Source organism: Cydia fagiglandana, chromosome 16 (genome assembly GCF_963556715.1).
Source record: "Cydia fagiglandana chromosome 16, ilCydFagi1.1, whole genome shotgun sequence".
Lineage (NCBI taxonomy): Eukaryota > Metazoa > Arthropoda > Insecta > Lepidoptera > Tortricidae > Cydia > Cydia fagiglandana.
In genome coordinates this window covers 5,906,121-5,927,743 of record NC_085947.1, presented here as the reverse complement: position 1 = coordinate 5,927,743, position 21,623 = coordinate 5,906,121, and the positions used below count along the sequence as shown (strand labels likewise).

The window sequence follows — 21,623 nt, the reverse complement described above, 5'->3', positions numbered from 1 at the left end:
GAACAGAGGAATTTATTAGAACGATGGAAAACAACTGAACTGAAAAATATCGTTCGAGAAATAGGCCCCAGCACCAAAAAAGTATGTAAGTGCGAGATAACGCACGATACAAGTGCAACCATCACTCATAGCGGAACAGTAAAATTAATTAGGTGCTTACAAATTAGGTACCAATATTTATAGTGTATGTGTCTCTGTAATCTGTGCCCGGTGGGGACATTCTAGACCTGATATGAGAAACACTTATCAATGATAGTTCAATGAAAACCCGCATCTAGTAGCCCCGCAGCCTGCGCCGGTCCGTCACCGCAAACGCAAGCTTCTGATGACACTCCTCGGTACGGAGTGAAACATGTCGAGCGTTTTTCGACTTAAAATACGTGAGTGACCCGTTCTTAATATATTTAATATGTCTGTGTCTCACGGAAGTTTTGTTATTAAAACCGCATCTAGTAGGTATAGGAAAAACCTACCTATTGAAAATGGAGGCGCTTGCTCGCATGAACCGTAGCCGTAGACGCATACTGTAGTAGTTAGATATGTTACATAACTTATTCATACTATATCTTTCATGCTTCATACCTACGTAGGACCGAGGCGCAAAACAAACATGAATGCGCATTTGGACTTAGTATTGTGCTTCCGTAGTAAAATATATTACCGACTCGTTTAACCCCACTTCACATATTTATCCTAGTAAAAACACTAAACTTGGCCCACTTGGAGCACAAACCTACTTTACGAGCATATACCACAGAATAACTAATAGTACCATATACTGATGATACAGACAGAACTTAGCTTTTACTATTCTAGTGTTATTTCGTTTTATGACGAATAGGATAAACATCAAAGCGAGAGACGCGAGTGTCTGTTTACTACCGGTGGAAATATCATTCTTATTTTAGAATCTGACCGTCTTCCTGACTTTTTAGGATTGAGAGCTCAGAGTTAAACGTTAAATAGGTATATTTTGCGATATAACTGGTCAATCATTGTCTCTCGCCGGGCTTTCTGAAAAATGTATCCTTCCGAATCTTCTCAATTTTCGAATAAGTAGGTACATCTTTTTTAAGTCTATCGCTGTCATTTTATATATCTATATGCTAAGTAAATTTCATTTTATTCGCTAGGCTTAATATTAAGTTTTTACCATCGTGTTTTGTCCTTGACAAGCAAGTGTTATTTTTAACGTCAAACTTCTATGAAATTATGACGTTTAAATAAGACTTGAACTGCGTGGGCTATCAAAATCGCTGCAGACTTTTCTTGGTCTAATTCTATTATTATGAGAGATAAAAGTTACTACTCATAGCAGTCATAGCTGTTGGAACTATTTAATTTACTATTATGTACTTAATTATTCTGTGGCCATATTGAAGAGTAAATACTTTTTATTTCGACTGATACGCTTTGCATGGCCTCGCTTCCGTCACTCATTAATTATATGTGCAAAGTTTCATTACAATAGGTAGTTTTAAAATGAGAACGAAATTCGGCCGAGCTTGCTGCGGACTCTTCAGCCAAAAATGCAATGCATAAAATAAGCATAAACGCTCTGTCAATTTTTGGTATGTGATTTTAAATTACATCAAAGGAATTACTTTTTTATACAGCGACATTCCCAGTCGTAAAGAGAATACATAATACATTTGTAATGTTTCCGACAATTCGTTGATAGAAAGATGTAAAAAGGAAAGTGGCAACCTGGAGACGTGTACATGCCAAAGACGTTTACTTAAGTGAGTCACGACCTTGTGGCAAATTCCCATTATCTATGGGTAAATTGAGTCGCTTAACTTCAAACTCGGGTAAATCCATCTGTCAGATTATGCGATTTCGGTATTAAGAAAAGGTGATAGGGTAGATATTTGCTGAGAGGGTGGAATGGATTTACCCGAGTTTGAAGTTAAGCGACACAATTGGTATTGACATTTTGTTAAATGGGACGTATATGACTCGTCGGAATAATATGTCGTGACGTGGCCACCTATGGCAGCTATCCAACCGATGACGCTGAGAAGCAAGCAGTTATGATTACCAGGCTACCAGGATACCAGGCTGACATTTCAAAAATGACAATCGAATGTCAGTCTTACCCATAGAAAATAGAGCACATGTTTGAAGTGCCGCATGTGGGAAATATATATCCTTTAGCCTGGTAAAGGGTTAAGGTACGTCAAAAATTTTCTAGCGTATCGTATCTTTAGCAAATTTTTTGACGGATCTTAAAGTTTGAAATTATTGCATTGATAGTACGACGTAGGAATAGTTAGTTTAGTGCGGGCTCTAGGTACATAAAAATCTAAATAAATATTAAGACTTTTTTTTTCAATTATTCAACATAAATTTTCTTAAGCTTAGTTACAATCTTTAATTTTTAAGATTTTATTAACTAAGTAGCGTTAGGAGCTTGTTCCTTAGTTTCAAATTATTCATCTTCATGTTTCTTCAATATCTAAGGAAATAGTCCGTCCATAGCTAGTCGTATTCTCTCCGACAGTCGCACAGGTGCCTTTAGTTGTATATTGTTTCTTTGACGCACACGAAATGTATGCATCCGATTTTTATTTAGCCATTAAATCTCAAAAACATATGCTACAATTTAATGCATTGCGCTCATGTAAAACATGCTCAAACTAAAAACAAAATACCAACGCCCACGAAGAAAAAAGTGCCTATCGACAACAACGCTTTTCATTAACCGCTGAGAAAGAGTTAGATTTCTGCGAAGGGGATGTAAAGAGGCAATGTAATGTATTCATTGAGGATTACTCGAGTATTACGCAGGGGTTCGGCGCCACCTGTTGCCACGCGACGGGCGTGGGTGGCACGCATGCGCTCATCGCGTTTACGCTCGATTGAAAGACGCAAGTTCGAGAAACAGGAAAACCGAGGTTTTTGAATGGATCTTCGGATGCAAAGAAAAATTGGGCTGTGTAAGCTTGGGCAATAAGTAGCAGATATCCAACAAGCAATAGACGAGGGTTACAGGAAAATATTTGGCAAAAAATTTGGTATATGAATGAGAATGATTTGTGGTTTACCCCAACACAGATATCTTATCGAAAAGATATAACTCAAAACTCATAAACATAATCGTTGTTCTAGCTGAACTGTCATGATTGAGGGTGCTGTACCTCGTAAATTTTTAAAAGATATAAATGTTCTACGCAACTAAGTAAATAGGAAAAATAATATTTATCGCAATTGCTTGCTGCCTATAACCAGTGACATTTCTATACACCTAACGCTTTTTGCATTTCACCAAACGAACAATTAAAAAAAACCGGAGATGTGCGTGTCGGACTCGCCCACCGAGGGTTCCGTACGTTATACTCGTAGTGGCAACAGATATACATCATCTGTGAAAATTTCACGGTTCACGAGATACAGCCTGGTGACAGACAGAAGGACGTCTTAGTAATAAGGTCCCGTTTTTACCCTTCGGGTACGGAACCCTAAAAAGCAATGTACCTACTTTGCCGAACCGAATAATACCGAACCGGATATTTCAGAGCTCTGCCATCTCGCCCACTCGCTCGCCCCAGTAGACAAAACACGAGCGCTGTTAAACAATTACGACTCTGTGTTTAGATGCCGATACATTATGTAAACGATGTTTTGACGGGTCAAGGTCATTTGTGATGAATTCACGAGAGATAAACCAGTCTTAGAGTGCGCGCCCCTCCTTAGGGCACCTATATACGCCCAAATCTAAAGTTAGCGTCTTACGAGCGTCGGCGTCTACAATTCTATGGCCGCTGCTCGACGCAACGTCGATGCAACGTCGACGCGACTGCGCAGCGACGTCATTTTCCATAGCGCTGACCAGACGCTGACGCTCGAGGGACGCTAGATGTGGGGTGGCCCTTATAAAACAAAGTACCCCGCCGCGTCTGTCTGTTTGTATGTTTGTTCGCTATAAACTCTAAAACTACTGAATGGATTTGCATGCGGTTTTCACCTATCAATTGATTGATAGAGTGATTCTTGAGGAAGGTTTAGGTGTATAATTTGCTAACCCGTGCGAAACCGGGGCGGGTCGCTAGTAATGTCTATAAGACCTTCTATAAGGTTACTATTGACGTGAGCGTAGGAATTTTGGAAGAGCGCGTAAGTACGTCCCTACGATAACCGCATGTTTATTAGATAAGTGGCTTGAACTTATTTAAGTATAGGAGTGAAACTTTACATAATACTCGTACATGGTTAGATTAAAAAATAAGTTTTTGGCAAAAAAATCATTTTTGGTATAAGCTTTTATCGCCGACTGTACTTTTTTTTCCACAGGCAACTAATACTCATCGAGACAATTCTAAGAACCCCAGACACAATTAGGTTTCGTTGGTTTATCACAGAGTTCCTATGGCCACCTCTGGTCTCCATCATCAGATCAGCTCGATGACACTATAATATTGCGTTGTCACCCGACTTACGTATGTATGAAAAATTTCAGCTCAATCGGAAACCGGGAAGTGGATCAAATTTAACTTGCAAGATTTGATTACACACAGACACAACGGTCAGGTGAAACTAAATAAAAGCTTGTAAAATATATTCTACCGATATTTAACAATTTTCTGAAAAATAGGCTGAAAATGTTCTAAATCTATTAAATTTGCCTAAAAATAATGTAAACCTATAAAAATAGGCTGAAAATAATCTAAACCTATTAAATCTTCGTGCTGGGTCTTTGTTTACTTGCATCTTGAAATTATACTGACTTGACGTAAGTGCAAGCAATTAAGCAATGCAATACATATTAGTAATATTACATATGTAAATAGCTTACGACACTATATGTGACGTTCCACGGCAAAAGGTACCTTATGGCGGCTGGCGCTTATGTCGCATAGCGCCGCAATAATATTGGGCGGCGTTAATAATAGCGTAAGCGCCAATCGCCATAAGGTACCTTTACCCATGTGACGTTACATATGTTCCAATGTCATTAGACATAACTAACGGGTGACGCAGCACTCTGTCCCTGATGTCAGTCATCTATTGTAAGGGCCTACACCTACTGAATCTGACGAGGATAGAGATAAGATAGTTCATGTAGAGATTTAGGTTGTAATCTCTCTTTTCTGCACCACAAAACTCTTTTCAGACGACCGGTCTGGTCTGGTGGGTAGTGACCCTGCCTGTGAAACCGACGGTCCTGGGTTCGAATCCCGGTAAGGGCAATTATTTGTGTGATGAACACAAATATTTGTTCCTTAGTCATGGGTGTTTTCTATGTATATTAGTATGTATTTATATATATATAAATATGTATATCGTCGCCTGGCAGCCATAGTACAAGCACAAAACAGATAAGTACAGAAGTCAATCACATGTATGTACATTACTTTTCATACCTACGCTCGGCGGTCGCTCTAGGGTGTCGATTGTTGCAAACTATGACTTATGCACAAAAAACTATCGTGATAGTGGCACTCGTATCTATCGTATCGTATCTCGTATCTAGTTGTTTGATTTATTGTTGAGGATGAAACGGGAAGAATGGAAATATAAATTAATAATAACATTAATAACTCAAATAGTTATTTTGATTTTAATGCCATTGTTATATTACAAATTTGCCACAGAAAATATCTTGCGATGATTTCGAGATTGGCGAAATGCACGATTATTATATTTTAAAGTGTAATAAATTCGCATTCTCATGTACAATGTAATTAATTCGCATACGCATTCTCTCTGAAACCACTGGTAGCTTAAAAAACGACAATTCACCGGTTAATGTTGAATTTAAACAACCGTCCACTGTACAGTTATAATAACTTTTTGTTTTGTTTCTCCATTATTGCACAAAAAAGTTCACAGACGGGATGGCACTCGCGCTCGCAGTGGTCCCAACTGGTCCGAGATATCGTGTCCGTGAGCAGTGTCTATGTGTGCGTTGCTCGAGCGCGCTTTGTATGTAGATTGATTTCTGTACCTATCTCTTTTGTGGTACAAGCTTTGCTTAGTTTGGGGCTAGGTTGATCTGTGTAATTTATTATAATATTATATTTATGTTTATTATTTATTTAGTTAACAAAACACGTTTCTCATAATTAGGGGAATTTATCATTAATTGGTCGTTCTATCAACACGTCGGAATAGCCATTTTCCAAATATTATGTTTATATTCTAATTACATTGCCGTTTGCAATCTCACTTGCGCGCGGCACGCGGCGCGGCGGGTAATATTGGCACGCAGTTTCGGTCAAAAATGTATGACTTCACGCCCTTGAGCGAGTTGTTTGATATTATTCGTCGGAATTTTGGTTTAACATCTAACTGCCTTATAATTTTTTGCAAAAAGAAACAATTAGAATCTACATCAGACATATTTCCAAAGGAACCCTCTGGTTCGGGTTTCTCGAGGTCCCAAAAGCGGCGGTGTGCCTGAACCCGCCTAATGGCATGCATCAATTCGTATCTCCGTGCGAACAACACAATTAGAGTCCATTAGGCTGAAGCAATTACGGTCTGAGATAATTAATGAGCGATGAGACGGAGACAACGAGTACCTATCGAAACAAAGTAGTTCTTTCACCCTATACCCCCGGCACCTATTTCACCACGCCTTAGAGCTTTTAATAAACGGAGTCGCCTTTAAGAGCTTACCTCTCTGCAAAATTTTGTATGAACTGACATTGCTATTTGTAGGGGAGACCGAGGTGAGTTGTGACAGAGGAGAGTTGTGATATCGTTAATTTTTTTAAATCTATTAACTAAAAACAAGGCCGCAATAGCGCACGTTTGTGAGTTCAAGTTACGAGCTAACAAACGCACACTGTTGCGAGCTCGCTAACAGTCATTAGATTCCAAAAAATCTCATCTGTCAAAACTCACCTCGGTCTCCCCTACGTTACGTACAAATCATGTAGAAATAGCAATACATTTGACGTCCCCTCCCCCGCAAAAATCGGCAGACTGTTTCGTACAGAAAATGACAGTCATGACGTCTCCAGTTACTGAATGCTCTAAGGACCACGCTGAAATTAACACCCTGACACTGGCAATTTCTATACATTTCAGTACTGCATGCTTGCAGCGCCGATACTTAAATATTTATGTACTTCTAGGACCAGCAATGTACAGTGGTTTGTCGTTGACACGTGTCAATTGTCACAGTTGTGAAACTGTGTTTATTAAAAACACTGTTTGTGTTGTGTGTTGTGTTTATTAAAAAATAGAGAACGAACTAGAAAAATATTTAACCGATATATACTGTAACGTCCCACGGGTAAAGGTACCTTATGGCGGTTGGCGCTTACGCTATTATTAACGCCGCCCAATATTATTGCGGCGCTATGCGACATAAGCGCCAGCCGCCATAAGGTACCTTTTGCCGTGGAACGTCACATATAGTCTAACCCGGGAGCCGGCAGGCCTCGTCGGCGATGGCGTGATAACTTGGACTCCTTCTTGAGAGGCTGGCCAGATATAGCACTAAACAGAGATGAGTGGAAGAAGAGGGGGGAGGCTTTTGCCCAGCAGTGGGACACAGTGAGCTCTGTATAATAATAATAGATAAATATATACCAACAAGAGAGAAAAGAATTATTTTACTTCCCAAAAAAACTACGACACATTTCCACGCATGTAAATAAGTAGATAATACATCCAGATAGATATTCCAATTCTCAGGATAATCCCGGCATTAGCTTTTCTCATGGCCTAGATTCCCGTCTCGCACAAAACAAATAGACAATAGTTATTACCTTTATGGTTTTATGGAATATAAAATGAGCTCTGAAACACATCGTAAGATAAACGAAAGAATCGCTGTTGCTATATCTAAATAGGAAATGTTATTAGAGCTAATATTATCTACTGACTTAATCTTATATGTGACTTTAACTAAATAGACAAAGTTATCTAGCACGAACTAGAAAAGAGAAAGTTAGTTCGAGAATTTTTACTGGCAGCTACAGCAGTAAAATTCTGCCAAATTTTGGACAGATTTGCGCCGGATAAAGTCTGATATAGTATCTGTACTAGTTCACAAACTAGAGCGCATGTTTAAACTCCTCTCATTTAAAGCTGCAGGAAGCATGGTTCCTCCTAGATTACCTACTAAATGTGCCATTTTCAACCAAAGGGGTACTTATTGTCGGTTGTCAATGTCAATTCCATATAGATTGAGTTTGAAATCAACTTTATCGACTACCGACATACCACTTTTGCTTGAAAACGTCGCAAATTTTGTCGTTTATTTCTTCAAAGACAGACAATAAAGACAAGACAGGGAAGGCCTTTGCCCAGCAGTGGAACATATAGGCTATTAAAATGATTTTTAATTTTTTTCTTCGAAGACAGCCATAATCGTACTCTTATCAAGTATCACTACCTATATGTTTCTGAACCGCCTACAAAATTTCGTTATTTTTATTATTCTTTCGTTATATAACTTTGTTGCATGTTTCCTGTGGTTTAATATGTGTCTAAAACGCGAAAGTTTTAGTATAATATCTTATACCGTTAGACTTTTTATATATATTTATATATTTCGGGGATCTCGGTAAAGGCTCTAACGATTTCGATCCATCTAGCTAGGTCTTAAATATCTCTGGGAAAACGCGTATTTTTTATACGGTCTCCCAGATATTAGTCCTTTAAATACCTAGTTAAAAAAAACAGATAGTTTTGATTCGCATCCGGAATGTAAAGGCTTCTCGTGTATTCCCTCAGTAAAACCTGCTGGAATCTACAACTGTAGCCACAAACTTGTATAAAGTCTGGCAGCAGCTAAACTGCCGTATTCGAACTTCAAGATATTAACAAGAGACGACACGTACTAGATCCATTCTAGATACGTTATAGTTTAGATATCAACTAGTTCTCTTTTGCAGCGCAATTCGGGCAACCAATGTCACTTTTACGTTAGATAGAGTAACATATCTATTAGATGTGAATTGGATCTCTAAGTCATATCCTGTGGAAAACGTTCAAGAGTATCTCCAGAATCGCGCAAATGTCAAATTTGACATGTAAATCTTAAACATATCGTTATCGTATCTTGGTGATGACTAAAAAATATCTTATAGATGTCTATTTCAAAATCCGAATCGGGCCCAAAGTTGCGCTCGCTTTGACTATTGGTGTGCTAAACCCCGAAGGGTATGTTGTGGCGAGGAAATTACTACAACGAGCCTTGATTCAGCGTCAGGTTGGTAATTTAAACCAACAACAGCTAACGGGAGTACTTCTAAATTACTTTTTAGTATAAAATGTTGGCTGTTGTGGAACTTTATTGTTTTGTTCATATTTGTTATAATTCATTTTATATTTCTCGTTTACTTGGTCTAGAGCTACAAAAAATTATGTCTGTTTTATTATGCACAAATTAATTTGAAGATAACTACCTATATTCATCTCTGGAATGCAGAAAATATCAAAATTATTATCAATTAATTGGCACTTGTAGACTTTGACTCCTTATTTCTTTATGTAGTTAGTCTAATACAGCCGATTATTAACTCACATTTATAGACGAGTCTATCGCGAATTTATTTTATTACCTTTATTTAGCGACGTTTCGACTGTTTTCACTGATCGTGGTCGCGGCTAACTGATGTCCCAGCAAAATGTCAAAACAGAGATTTATGCAACTACCCGACGCCGACGATGCATAAATTTAATGTGAGTTAATATGTGTTCACGGCGCGAAAGTTTTAAATATTGTATTGATTATTGTATATCACACGAATTCCCAATTGAATCCTATTAGACTATTAGAGTTAAACAGAGCGTTGCGGTCCGTGCGGTGCCAGTGTGCACTGTGCAAGTGATACGTTTGGCAGGCGACGTGCCGTATAATGATAATTAATCAATTTCGCTCTCCAATTCTCCAATCCTCTGTTCTAGTTTAGACTAGTAGCTAAATGCTGATGTGGTATAAAACGCCAGTAATGCCAAATGCGAAATGTGACGTTTGTAACTATGGGTCTAACTAAACTTTGTACATTCAAGTGCAAAAGTACGGGTCCACACATCATACTCTAAAATATGTCCCATAGTTCTTATGTCAGCGAACTAAGAACTACGAGTACGGGACATATTTTTGAGTAAGCTATCCTATCGGTTTAACTAAACTTTGTACCTTACTTGCTTGTAGAAATTTAGTAGGAATATCCTATACTTAAACCGGCGAGCGTGTATGAGGAATGTTATGAAAGCGAAGCGAAGGAAAGAGGTATATCAGGATCATAGCAAGTGGAAATCCGTGGTCTCTGCCTACCCCTCCGGGAAATAGGCGTGATTATATGTAGGTATGTATGTATCCTATACTTAATTACTTTAAGTCTACTTTGATGATGTTATGGTATTTGGATATTTAGCAGCTAGGTTCTTTAGATGTAATTTCAAAACTTTAGTCGATTACTGATATCATGTTTTAACATTTAAAGTATTAACAGCCCTTCAACGTGCACACTAGCGCCACAGCTAAATAATCGTGATTATTTAAATTTAACGAAAGATATTGAAAAAGGGGGCCGCTACGTACTCTATTGTGTATTTAAGTACCTTTTGAATACATCAAACTAGTTTTTATGTTGCTGGTTTCGTCGATCTAGGAACTCAAAACAAAAACGGCCGTTTTAACTTTGGACGCATAGATTGACGAATCCAGCAACATAAAAACTAGTCTGATGTATTCAAAAGGTACTTAAATAAACAATACAGTGCGTAACGGCCCCCTTTTTTCAATATCTTTCGTCAAATAATAATCACGATTATTTAGCTGTGGGGCTAGTGTGCACGTTGAAGGGCTCTTAAGTTCCCTATACCTATTGATACTTTATAAATCCGTGCCTAAGTAAAAAAATGTACCCTCCATTCAGTCATTTGTATTCGAGCTTTACTTGTCCCATTAATTTTTCTCATTAATTTTCACTTCATCATCTTTTGCCCGTATTAAATTGCCAATAAAAAAGTCTCATCAATATCTCAATCTGTCCAAGGACGTGATCCAACACGTCATTACTATGTAAACGGATACGTCACATCATGATTGTCACCGGCGTGTCATAATTATGGCATATTGTCGATGCGTAGTCGCCATTTATATGGAAACTGGGTGTTTATTTTAGGGGGAGATTCGCTCGAGAAACAGGTCAGGTTCAAGGCACGAGAGGTGAGTACAGTTTGGCAAAAAAAGGTAGAAATTAAAAAGTGGCAACACTGTAGTGCTGTCCCGTTTTTAACCGACTTCAATTTCATCTTATATCGATTGGTTTGAAAGGGACGGCACTACAGTGTTGCCATTTTTTAATTTATACTATTTTTTGCCAAGCTGTAACTCGGATGACACCTTAATAAAACGACAAGGAATCTAAGTTCTATTTTTCAAGAAGTATACCTACTTCTGGAGCATCTGTCAAGTGTAACAATATGGGTGCAAAACTTACTCAAAAATATGTCCCCATAGTTCTTTTAAATCATATTCAATTGGAACAGTCGCATTTGTTTTGTTTCGTTCAATTTTTAAACAAAACCAAAATCAACTCTATTCCCTGCATTAAAGGTTCAAATTTCAGTGGCAATTTCTGGATTTTTCACAGGATTGGAGGATTTTTATGGGTTTTTTTTCTGTTTTTTTTTTCAGGAGGCTAAACTTTCGTATTCAGCCTATGCAGCTCCAATGAAGTCCTTTCGTTTAGTGTTTTTTTTATGTATCTCGCTCTAACAATTCAGCGTTCAGAACGCATCTTATAACCTAGTAAGCAATCATAAGATACAACAAGAAGCTTCTCACATTTTCAGCATGTGCCCGGAACCACAGAATAAATAATAGTATTAGGTACAGAAGACTCACTCTCTGACAAAACGCGTCTGCGTATTCGGGAAACGAGATAATCACAAGATCTAGAAACGATATAGAAATCAACTAGATTTACATTAGATATCGACTAGATGTGACTTGGATATCTAAGTCGTAACTTGTCGAAATCGTTCAAGAGGGCCTCTAGAATCGCGGAAACCACACGACCTTATTTTGAATACGTTTCCTAGCCAAGTGGGCCATCGCCTGTGACTTACAAAACACGTGCCGCTCAGGGCGACACGGATCGCTTGGCCGATAGATGGCGCGAATAAAACGACGCGATCACCATAGCACAGTGTAAAAAGTAACAGTGCTCCGACGGCCTTTGTTGTGTACCGAGCTACTATCAATGGCGATGACAGCGATGTATGCAGTTCGGGTGCGCGCGACTTCTCCCGTCACCCCTCGTCGAATGACTGTACGAGTATAGACTGTGACCATAGTTAGCCACTGCTTATACTGCTTTATATTTATAAGGGCGCAAATGCTCCTTTCATTTGCATCCGCTCACCATTACGTTATAATATGTAAAAAACATATTAATAATATGTATTGTATAGTAGCGACCTTCACCAAGGAGGAGTTTTGGCCGAAGGGTGTCAAGTTCCGGCGGTTCCGCGGCCGGCTCCCTGACACTGCGGGGTTACGAACTGCATCGCAGCCATAATTGTGTTTTTAGTTTTAAGATATATTTTGTATTAATATGTATGCTAGTTTTAAGGTATTTATCTATGGGCCAATAGTTGCCTGAAAATAAATGTTTTCAATGTTCAATAATATGTATTGTATGTATTCTCGTAAAACTGTTACTCATTTGATTTGATTTAAGAAAATGTTGTGTTGAACGAGTTTTTAAAGACATAGTAGATACTACCTAGAGCTTACATCCAAGTAGCGGCCCCTAGCAGTTATAATTTCTGCTATACTAATAATAGTAATAATTTTGACGTCGACCGCAATTTCAATTACTTAAGGGTTTTATTGAGATTTCCCTCGTTTTCAACACATTGAAAAGTCACTTTTGAGTAAGTGAATGAAAAAAACAATCTAGAAAAAAAAATACTTTTCTAATAGTTTAAGCTCCAACGTAATCTATTAGGGTGTAGTCTCTCCAGGGGGGTAAGTGGAGGTCGCGCCCGGAGCGGCGCCGCGTTGGCGCGACACAGCGGGCAAAAATACCGCGATCAAATTTCAGGGATTTAAACGCGCCGGATAATCCTCACGGGGTGATAAGGAACACTGTTTTTGTTGTAATTCATTGTTTATGTGTGCGACGTCTGTGGGAATACGAAACAATGGAATGTGTTTTGGGCACAGTAATGTCGGGAAATCACTTTTAATTTACTCAAGTTCTCTGTATTTCCTGACAGATACGATTTTCTTCCAAGAAAGACTGAATATGCTCTTACTGAACCAGTATAGGAATTCCATTTAGTTTGTTTTCATTTTCTATCAGGTTCTATTTATTAGTTTAAAAGTGACCCACAATTAACTAATATAATTTATTTGTTTTGTTTCATGTACCTGTCACTCCTGCAAATGCACAAATCAGGTAAGCGCAGTTCTTTAAGTACACCTAGTTATGTACAACTGTACCCATGGAGTCGGTGTACGCATATATAATATACATTCGAGACATCCATATCTCACTAAGTGCCATCAGACTACAATTAGCTGGCCATCGGAGAACTATGCTTCTCCGTCCACTGCATTATTATCAAGGATGGCACTTGAAGTCTAATCCAATCTCAGCCACCAGGGCCTTTGAGTGCCAAACCGCAGAACCTAGGTGTACGATCCATGTATACATGTAGCTTATGTTATTAAACTTGCTTCTAGCTTTTATGAGTAACTTGATTTATGTTATAACTTGTTCCTAATAGATACGGTCAGTGTGCGTATGGGTTTGCTTTTGATTTTGGTTCTTTCATGTGTGTTTTAAGAGAGAAGGTTGCTGTCAAACCACAATTTTGTCTTGCACGTTGTTTTTAGTGTTCGCTATGTTCTCTCCAGCCACTTTAGAGTTAGACCGTAAAAAGTGTGCAGCGATTTTAATAGCCCACGCAGTGCAAGTGTCTTTTTAAACGTCAAACTTCTGTAAAATTATGACGTATAAATAACACTTACATTGCGTGGGCTATCAAATCCGCTGCAGACTTTTATTGGTACGACTATAGCGACTATTACGGCCCAATTAGAACTGTAAGATAAGTCAAATATTACGACTAGATAAGATATAGATTAGATATGTCAGTGTCAAAACTGACGTTTTTGTTTGAAGACACGTCACTTTTGACACTGACATATCTAATCCGTATCGTATCTAGTCGTTATATTTGACGTATCCCATATAACCATTCCAGTCGCAGAATCATCAAAGTGGTAACTAAATGTCAGATGTGTCGTAACAGAGTCCACACAATGTGTCTAGAATTGTTTCGAAACAAAGTGTCGTCGCCGTGTGTACACTTTTCCGTAACAAGGTGTCGACACATTTGTGTGCACTTTGCGTGCGGTTTGCGACTAAATCTGGCAGCAAATTTGTGACAGCAAATGTCAATATAAAATACCTCTTGAAAACCAAGGTTTGTCAAACTATTATTAGTGTCTCGTGTGCTCGTAAGTAATTCTAGTAAGTCATCATGGGCGATGCAAATGATAATAATCGACCAAAACCATATAAACACCCAACACCCGTCAACCTTTTACAGAAAAGTTATTTAAGAAATGCAATAAGCTACTTAGGTCAGCCAACGAATGCTCAAAAAAGTTGTAGAGGGAAATGCTCGGAACACAATTTTTGACTCTGTAACTTGGTTTGGACAAGTTAGGAAGTGCACATATCAAAAGTCCCCGGCCGTAGCCCTTGAGCGGGGGGAAGAGAGGGGGCTTTGAATGTCCCATTTTCCGGTTTTTCGATTATATCTCGGAAACTATGCATCTTAGCGACATGGCCACTTATACAAAATGAAAGTTAATTTAATTTGTTACAAGTTTATTCAGTCAATTTTTTCGATATGTTGAATAGTTTTTGAGATATCCGCTCTTGAAAGTTTATTTAGGGCTCTCAATTTTATCTTGATATATCTACATCAGTGAAGGTGCTAGGCCGTGTATGGTATCGTTTTCGTATAAATCTGGGTTGCTGAATCCATTTAAGGTATCACATTGAAACCATTCCACAAAATTAAAAAAATCTTTTTAGGGTTCCGTACCTCAAAAGCAAAAAACGGAATCCTTATAGGATCACTCGTGCGCCTGTATGTCTGTCTGTCTGAATACACAAAATAGTTCTTTACCTATAGATGACGAGAAAACCTATTAGAAATGTGCTGTCAAGCGCGAGTCGGACTTAATGTACGGAACCCTTAATACGCGAGTCCGACTCGCACTTGGTCGGTTTTTTTTAAACTCCTCTTGACGCTTAACCGCTGAACCGATTTCGTTGAAATTTGGTATAGAAATAGTTTGCGTCCCGGAACAGGACATAGGATAGATCTTATAACCAAAATCATCTTTTGAAGGTGTAAAAAGTGGCGTGGAAATTTGTACGGGAAATCAATAACCGCTGAACCGATTTATATTAAATTTGGGATGGTCTACATCTTTGATTTAGTTAAAAATGAAAAAAAAAACATGACTTCAAACCTAAACTTAAACAGTATTAACTTCAAGAAATCAATTCTGAATTCCCCCCTACACCTCATTTCACACCTTTGAAGGATGATTTTTGAGATAACTTATTATGTCCTGTCTCGGGACTCAAAATATATGTGTACTAAATTTAAATTAAAACTGTTCAGCAGTTTAAGCGTGAAGAGGAGTTTAAAAGAAAGTAAGTTTATATGTTTTTACTTTGGAATGGTGTCAATGTGATACCATAACTAAATTTGGGACTGCGAATTTATACGAAACGATACCAAACATGGCCTCGTAGCTTTACTGTTGTAGAAGTCAAAATAAAATTGAGAGCCCTAAATTCTTATTACTTGACCAAGCTTGTGTAGAAGGAAAAGGAAAATTAAAAGTCTCCGGCAGGAATATAAGACACAAATATAATTTTTTTTTGCGTTACTATTTCAATTATCAAATATAAACATACCTTGATTATATTATTCTAGTGAGATCCTCACAGATAAACAAAAACATTTACTTAAAAAATTACAAGGTCGAAATGTCACGGAACTTGTGAGAGTAATACGTGAAAAATAAAAACTTTTATGACAAAAAAATCTGGACACAATTTAAGAAGCATCCAATTGCGTCGAGGAATCATCTGTATTTTTGCTTGTTTCATTACGCTTCTTTTTTTGTCCTTTGTATTCTGTAGCAATTTGTTAGATCTGAAAATAAAGATAACTTGCGTCGTCACGGATGTCGATTTATAGGTTTTAGGGAGTGCAGAATTCGAAAACGATGATCATTTTATAATCCAAGATGGCCGCTACGTATTTTGTCATAAAAGTCGTCATGAATATCGTTTTATAGGAAGTGCCGATTTCGAAAATGATGACCAGTTTGGAATCCAAGATGTGTGCCGTGCACTTTGTCATAAAAGTCGTCATGGATATCGTTTTATAGGTTTTAGGGAGTGCAGAATTCGAAAATGATGACCATTTTGGATTACAAGATGTCTGCCGTGCACTTTGTCATATAAGCCGTCATAGATGTTGATTTATAGGTGTTAGGAAGAGCAGATTTCGAAAATGATGACCATGACCAACAAAACGACATCCATGTCGACTTTTAACATAGTGCATGGCCGCCATTTTGGATTCCAAAATGGTCATCATTTTCGAAATCAGGGCCCCCTAAAACCTATAAAACGACACCCATGACAACTTTTATGACATAGTGCGTGGTCGCCATTTTGGATTCCAAAATGGCCATCATTTTCGAAATCTGCGTCCCCTAAAACCTACATAACGACATCCATGATGACTTTTATGACATAGTGCATGGCCGCCATCTTGGAATCCAAAATGGTCATCGTTTTCGAAATCTGCGCCCCCTAAAACCTATAAAACGACACCCATGACGACTTTTATGACATAGTGCATGGCCACCATTTTGGAATCCAAAATGGTCATCATTTTCTAAATCTGCGCCCCCCAAAACCTATAAAACGACACCCATGACAACTTTTATGACAGTGCATGGCCGCCATTTTGGATTTCAAAATGGTCATCATTTTCTAAATTAGGGCCCCCTAAAACCTATAAAATGACATCCATGACGACTTTTATGACATAGTGCATGGCCGCCATTTTGGAATCGAAAATGGTTATCGTTTTCGAAATCTGCGCCCCCCAAAACCTATAAAACGACACCCATGACGACTTTTATGACATAGTGCATGGCCGCCATTCTGGATTCCAAAATGGTCATCATTTTCGAAAGCGGGGCCCCCTAAAACCTATAAAACGACATCCATGACGACTTTTATGACATAGTGCATGGCCGCCATCTTGGAATCCAAATTGGTCATCGTTTTCGAAATCTGCGCCCCTTAAAACCTATAAAACGACACCCATGACGACTTTTATGACATAGTGCATGGCCACCATTTTGGAATCCAAAATGGTCATCATTTTCTAAATCTGCGCCCCCCAAAACCTATAAAACTACACCCATGACGACTTTTATTACATAGTGCATGGCCGCCATTTTGGATTTCAAAATGGTCATCATTTTCTAAATCGGGGCCCCCTAAAACCTATAAAACGACATCCATGACGACTTTTATGATAGTGCATGGCCGCCATCTTGGAATCCAAAATGGTCATCATTTTTGAAATCTGCGCCTCCTAAAACCTATAAAACGACACCCCTGACGACTTTTATGACACAGTGCATGGCCGCCATTTTGGATTCCAAAATGGTCATCATTTTCGAAATCGGCACTCCCTAAAACCTAATAATCGACACCCATCTCGACTTTTATGACAAAGTGTTTGGCTACCATCTGCATGCAAGACATTTCTACTATTTTTACGTACAAAAATGGCCCCCTGTCAACTTCCAACCGAGATTTAATCGATAATTTATTCGATTAATGTTCAGATTAATTCAATTTCAATCTATGTTAGGTCGACTAAACTAATCGTGATTAAAATTTGAGGATTAACTTTTTTTATTCCATTAATTAGTCGAATAAACAGTTAATCTATTAAGTCCCATCTCTGACCACGTCATTTTTACACTTTGAGAATATCTGAAAACAAATGAACACAAGGAGCCATTTTGCAAATCCAGTAACTTTGTTATTACTTTTGACAGCGCGTGTCATGTGTCTACACAGAGTCGACACAAAGTCGAAACATTTGCGACTACTTTGTGACTGCAATATTTCTCAGCCTTAAACCATATTTATACATCATAATTAACAAGTTTCGTAGTATGTAAAGCGTTATTTCTGTTATTTAAGTATAGTATACGCATCGAAGTACTAAAAATGCATCAAATAATATATTTATGAACACAAGCACTGAGAAGTAAACAATTTCATTTCCGGCTAAACGAAAACAATGTGGTGGCGCGTTGATTATATTACACTTAGTTTATCAAATCACTCGAGCAGTTTAATTCCCCATAATAATTTAAGTCCTATTGTAATATAAATGCAAACAATATATAATTACGTCTTGTAATCCGTTTTAGAGATGGCGTATTAATGTCACTTATTTTTATTTAACTATTTTTCCATCTGACTGTTTCCATTTGACAGGAACAAAATGAACGAATGAACGAATGATTTTGGCATAAAGTAGTCGCAAACCCGAAACAATGTGTGCACACGGCGACCACACTTTATGTCACTTTGTGTCATGTGTCGACCCTTCCCCATTTCTGGTAACTGTGTCGACACGGCGACGACTCTGCGACTGGAATTGTGACCGAAACAGACGGTGTCGACACAAGATGTGTCTACACGGCGTCGTAACGGCGACTGGAAATGGTTGTATGGGATCTTAAAGTTAGTTAGTAGTCCAAGCAGTTGCCAGAAAAAGGTACTACTGAGCAAAACGGCAAATCGGCTGGACAGGTTATACTTGATACCTAATTTTAAACCCTTTAAGTACTGTCGCAGACCTCTTAAACTCTAATTTTTTTGAAATCGAAAAGAGGTATGCGACTATAGCCGACGTAGGTATGTCGAAATACTGACTGATCCATTACCTGTCGTCATTTATATCGCACCAGATTTGCTACAGTGAAATGATGAGAAAAAAAAACAAATATAACTACTTACAAATATGCATTTCACTGTACAGCCCCTGTGAGGCAAAACAGTGGTTTGACAGTTTTAAAAAGGTTGACATACAATTGTTGTGTAAATCCTTAGTGCTTATTTAAGAACGTTAAATATTATATCAAAAATTAGTGCATCGCGTGCTTTTAGACTATACAATTAGAACCTATTTTAGATACAGTAAAATTGGTATCATATTCAGCGTTTCTAAGCGCCGGCTATTTACTCGACGAGTCGCTGGCCTAATATTACAGGGTTCTATGTTTCACATTTATCGAACTGAAATTTGAACGTTGTCACATTGACATTAAGTCAAATTTCGACTGTCTTGAAAATGTAACATAGAACCCTGTAATATTGGGCCAGCGGAGTGCCAACGACCTTAACCTTCAAACTATTTAATACTTTAACAAGAACATGATCTAGAATCAAAATTAACCCCGTGCGTGTAATTAATGCAGAATAAATTCCTGTACAACACGAGCCGAGTCAATTAAGCAGCAAATTAGTTTAGATCTTGGTTACAAATTACAAATTAGTTTAGATCTTGGTTATAAGTTACAAATTCCACGACGGAGGTAGTGTTGGTAGTGTTGGTAAGGACTCGAGTCTCTCGAGTTTTACACATGACACAGTTTTTTTAGATTCTTTGTCTTTTAGTCAGTATTTTTGTAACTTTCAGTCTTCTGATGTCGTTTTATAAAGGATTCTAAACTTCTATTTTATTAATAACTCTATTGCAGTTTTTTTTTTTTTTTTTTAAATTATGATGAGGCGTAGACGTGGCCTACGATGGAGCGAGCTCGCCCAGAAGGTGCCTGTTCACTCTTGATTTGAAGGTTGCCGGGTTATAAGAACACGGAAATATAGACGCCGGCAAGGAATTCCATTCCTTGGCAGTGCGCATAAGGAAAGTAGAAGCAAAGCAAAGTTACCGAAGCAATGTTTTGAGTTTTTTGCTTCGATTTTAAACCTTTAACAATTTACTCCGACATTTCAAGTTGATCGTCTGGTAGATATTATTATATACCTACACAAGTAAGGTATCAAAGACAAGTTTACGAGCTCAATCAAAATATACCTTAGGTAAAGGCTATTTAGTTACACCATCAAAACATAAGTTTAGGTACCTACGTGCAATAAATTATTTAGATATATATGCTTTTTTATCACATATTTTACAAAAACTTCAGAAAGACGCCTTTTCACTAGCTAAACGACTAGGAAAGTTTAAAAAAATTGTGTCAAGTTTAGACTCATAAGACTTAAAGTCTGTACCATCTCTAGACGGAGGTAAGAGAGAAGAGAGTCGTGACTAATGCCGACAGGAGATTAACCTCTCGCTTTATCATTTCAGAACGGGTGAAGTTTAAACCAGAGAGTAAGTCAGCAATGGATTTGTGCAAAACTTATTTGTGTTTAGAAATTTCACAGCGCTTTAATGGGAACGCTATGATAGAACTAATGCTTCTACAAGACTCGTAGTCTTTTTAGTTGAACGTGAAGTAAAAGGCTTTAACCTCTAGCCGCCCATAAGTCAAACTTTGCCAAGCAAAATTAAATTTTATTCTGTCAACACAAAGTTCAAATTAGAATGGAACAGGAGACCTTTTTATAGGTCTCTGGGCGGCTAGAATAACCGCCAAAATCGAAGTTCGCAAATTACGGGCATCTTTCTCTGTCACTCTTATTACGCCTTCATTGGAGTAAAGGAGAAAGATCCCCGCATTTTGCGAATTTCGGTTTTCACGGTAGGTCCCATGAGTAGAGCTGCAAATGCATAAGCGGCAGCGAAGCGTGAGTTGAGAACGTCTTTAATATATACACTGCTCGCATACACAGCGGCAGATCCGTGCAAATAAATGCAGTCTCTTTTTTATTTCTTTATTACAGACGTACAGTCAGCAGCAGAAGTTGCTAAGCGGGCGAGGTGTTTAAAATTACCTTGACACGCTCTAATTTTCTTAACAATAAGGTTGCCTCAAGATAATTTTGAACACCTCGCCCGCTTAGCAACTTCTGCTGCTAACTGTACCTTCTACGCTAGTACTCTCTGTGTGTTTGCAGCTTAAATTATACAAAAAGTCCACTTCAAAATTGCATTTAGCGATAAGTTAATATAGGCACTGCAAATAATATAGCATATTAGGCTTTCACATGTGAATGATATCGGTATAAGTCGCGCTTCTTAGACTTGAAGTATTTTATTTTAGTTTAGAGGCAGGATAATAATTGATTATGTTTGAATAATTTTCCCACGCGGTTCGTTTTTTAATTTTAAAACTTCAATTATTAATATTATTATTCAAATATTCGTTATTGCAAGTCTCATTGTAATTAATTTGTAAATCTGTAATATCAATACCTATTTAATAAGGGTTAAAAACTACTAGTGCATCTGCCTTTCTTTACTGTCATTTTGAAACAGTGGGATCATTATTTAAAAGAGAGTCTGGTCAGGCAAACGCATGAATCTGTAAGTCAATCAAATCAATATAAAATTAAAGTCAGCCAAGTCAAGTATACTCTAAATGTGACATTTTG

General features: G+C 37.9%; 1 protein-coding gene across 2 annotated transcripts in view; it reads left to right on the top strand.

Annotated features, from left to right (window-relative positions):
- LOC134671834 (receptor-type tyrosine-protein phosphatase kappa) overlaps positions 1 to 21,623 on the top strand; it is a 160,654-nt gene that overhangs the window by 40,590 nt on the left and 98,441 nt on the right. The window contains exon 2 of one of the 2 annotated variants that reach the window (XM_063529682.1): positions 20,437 to 20,460. The exons of the other annotated variant lie outside the window; for it this stretch is intronic. Coding sequence (XP_063385752.1) covers positions 20,437 to 20,460 — 24 coding nt within the window. The remainder of the gene's footprint in view (positions 1 to 20,436; positions 20,461 to 21,623) is intronic. 2 annotated transcript variants of the gene reach the window in all.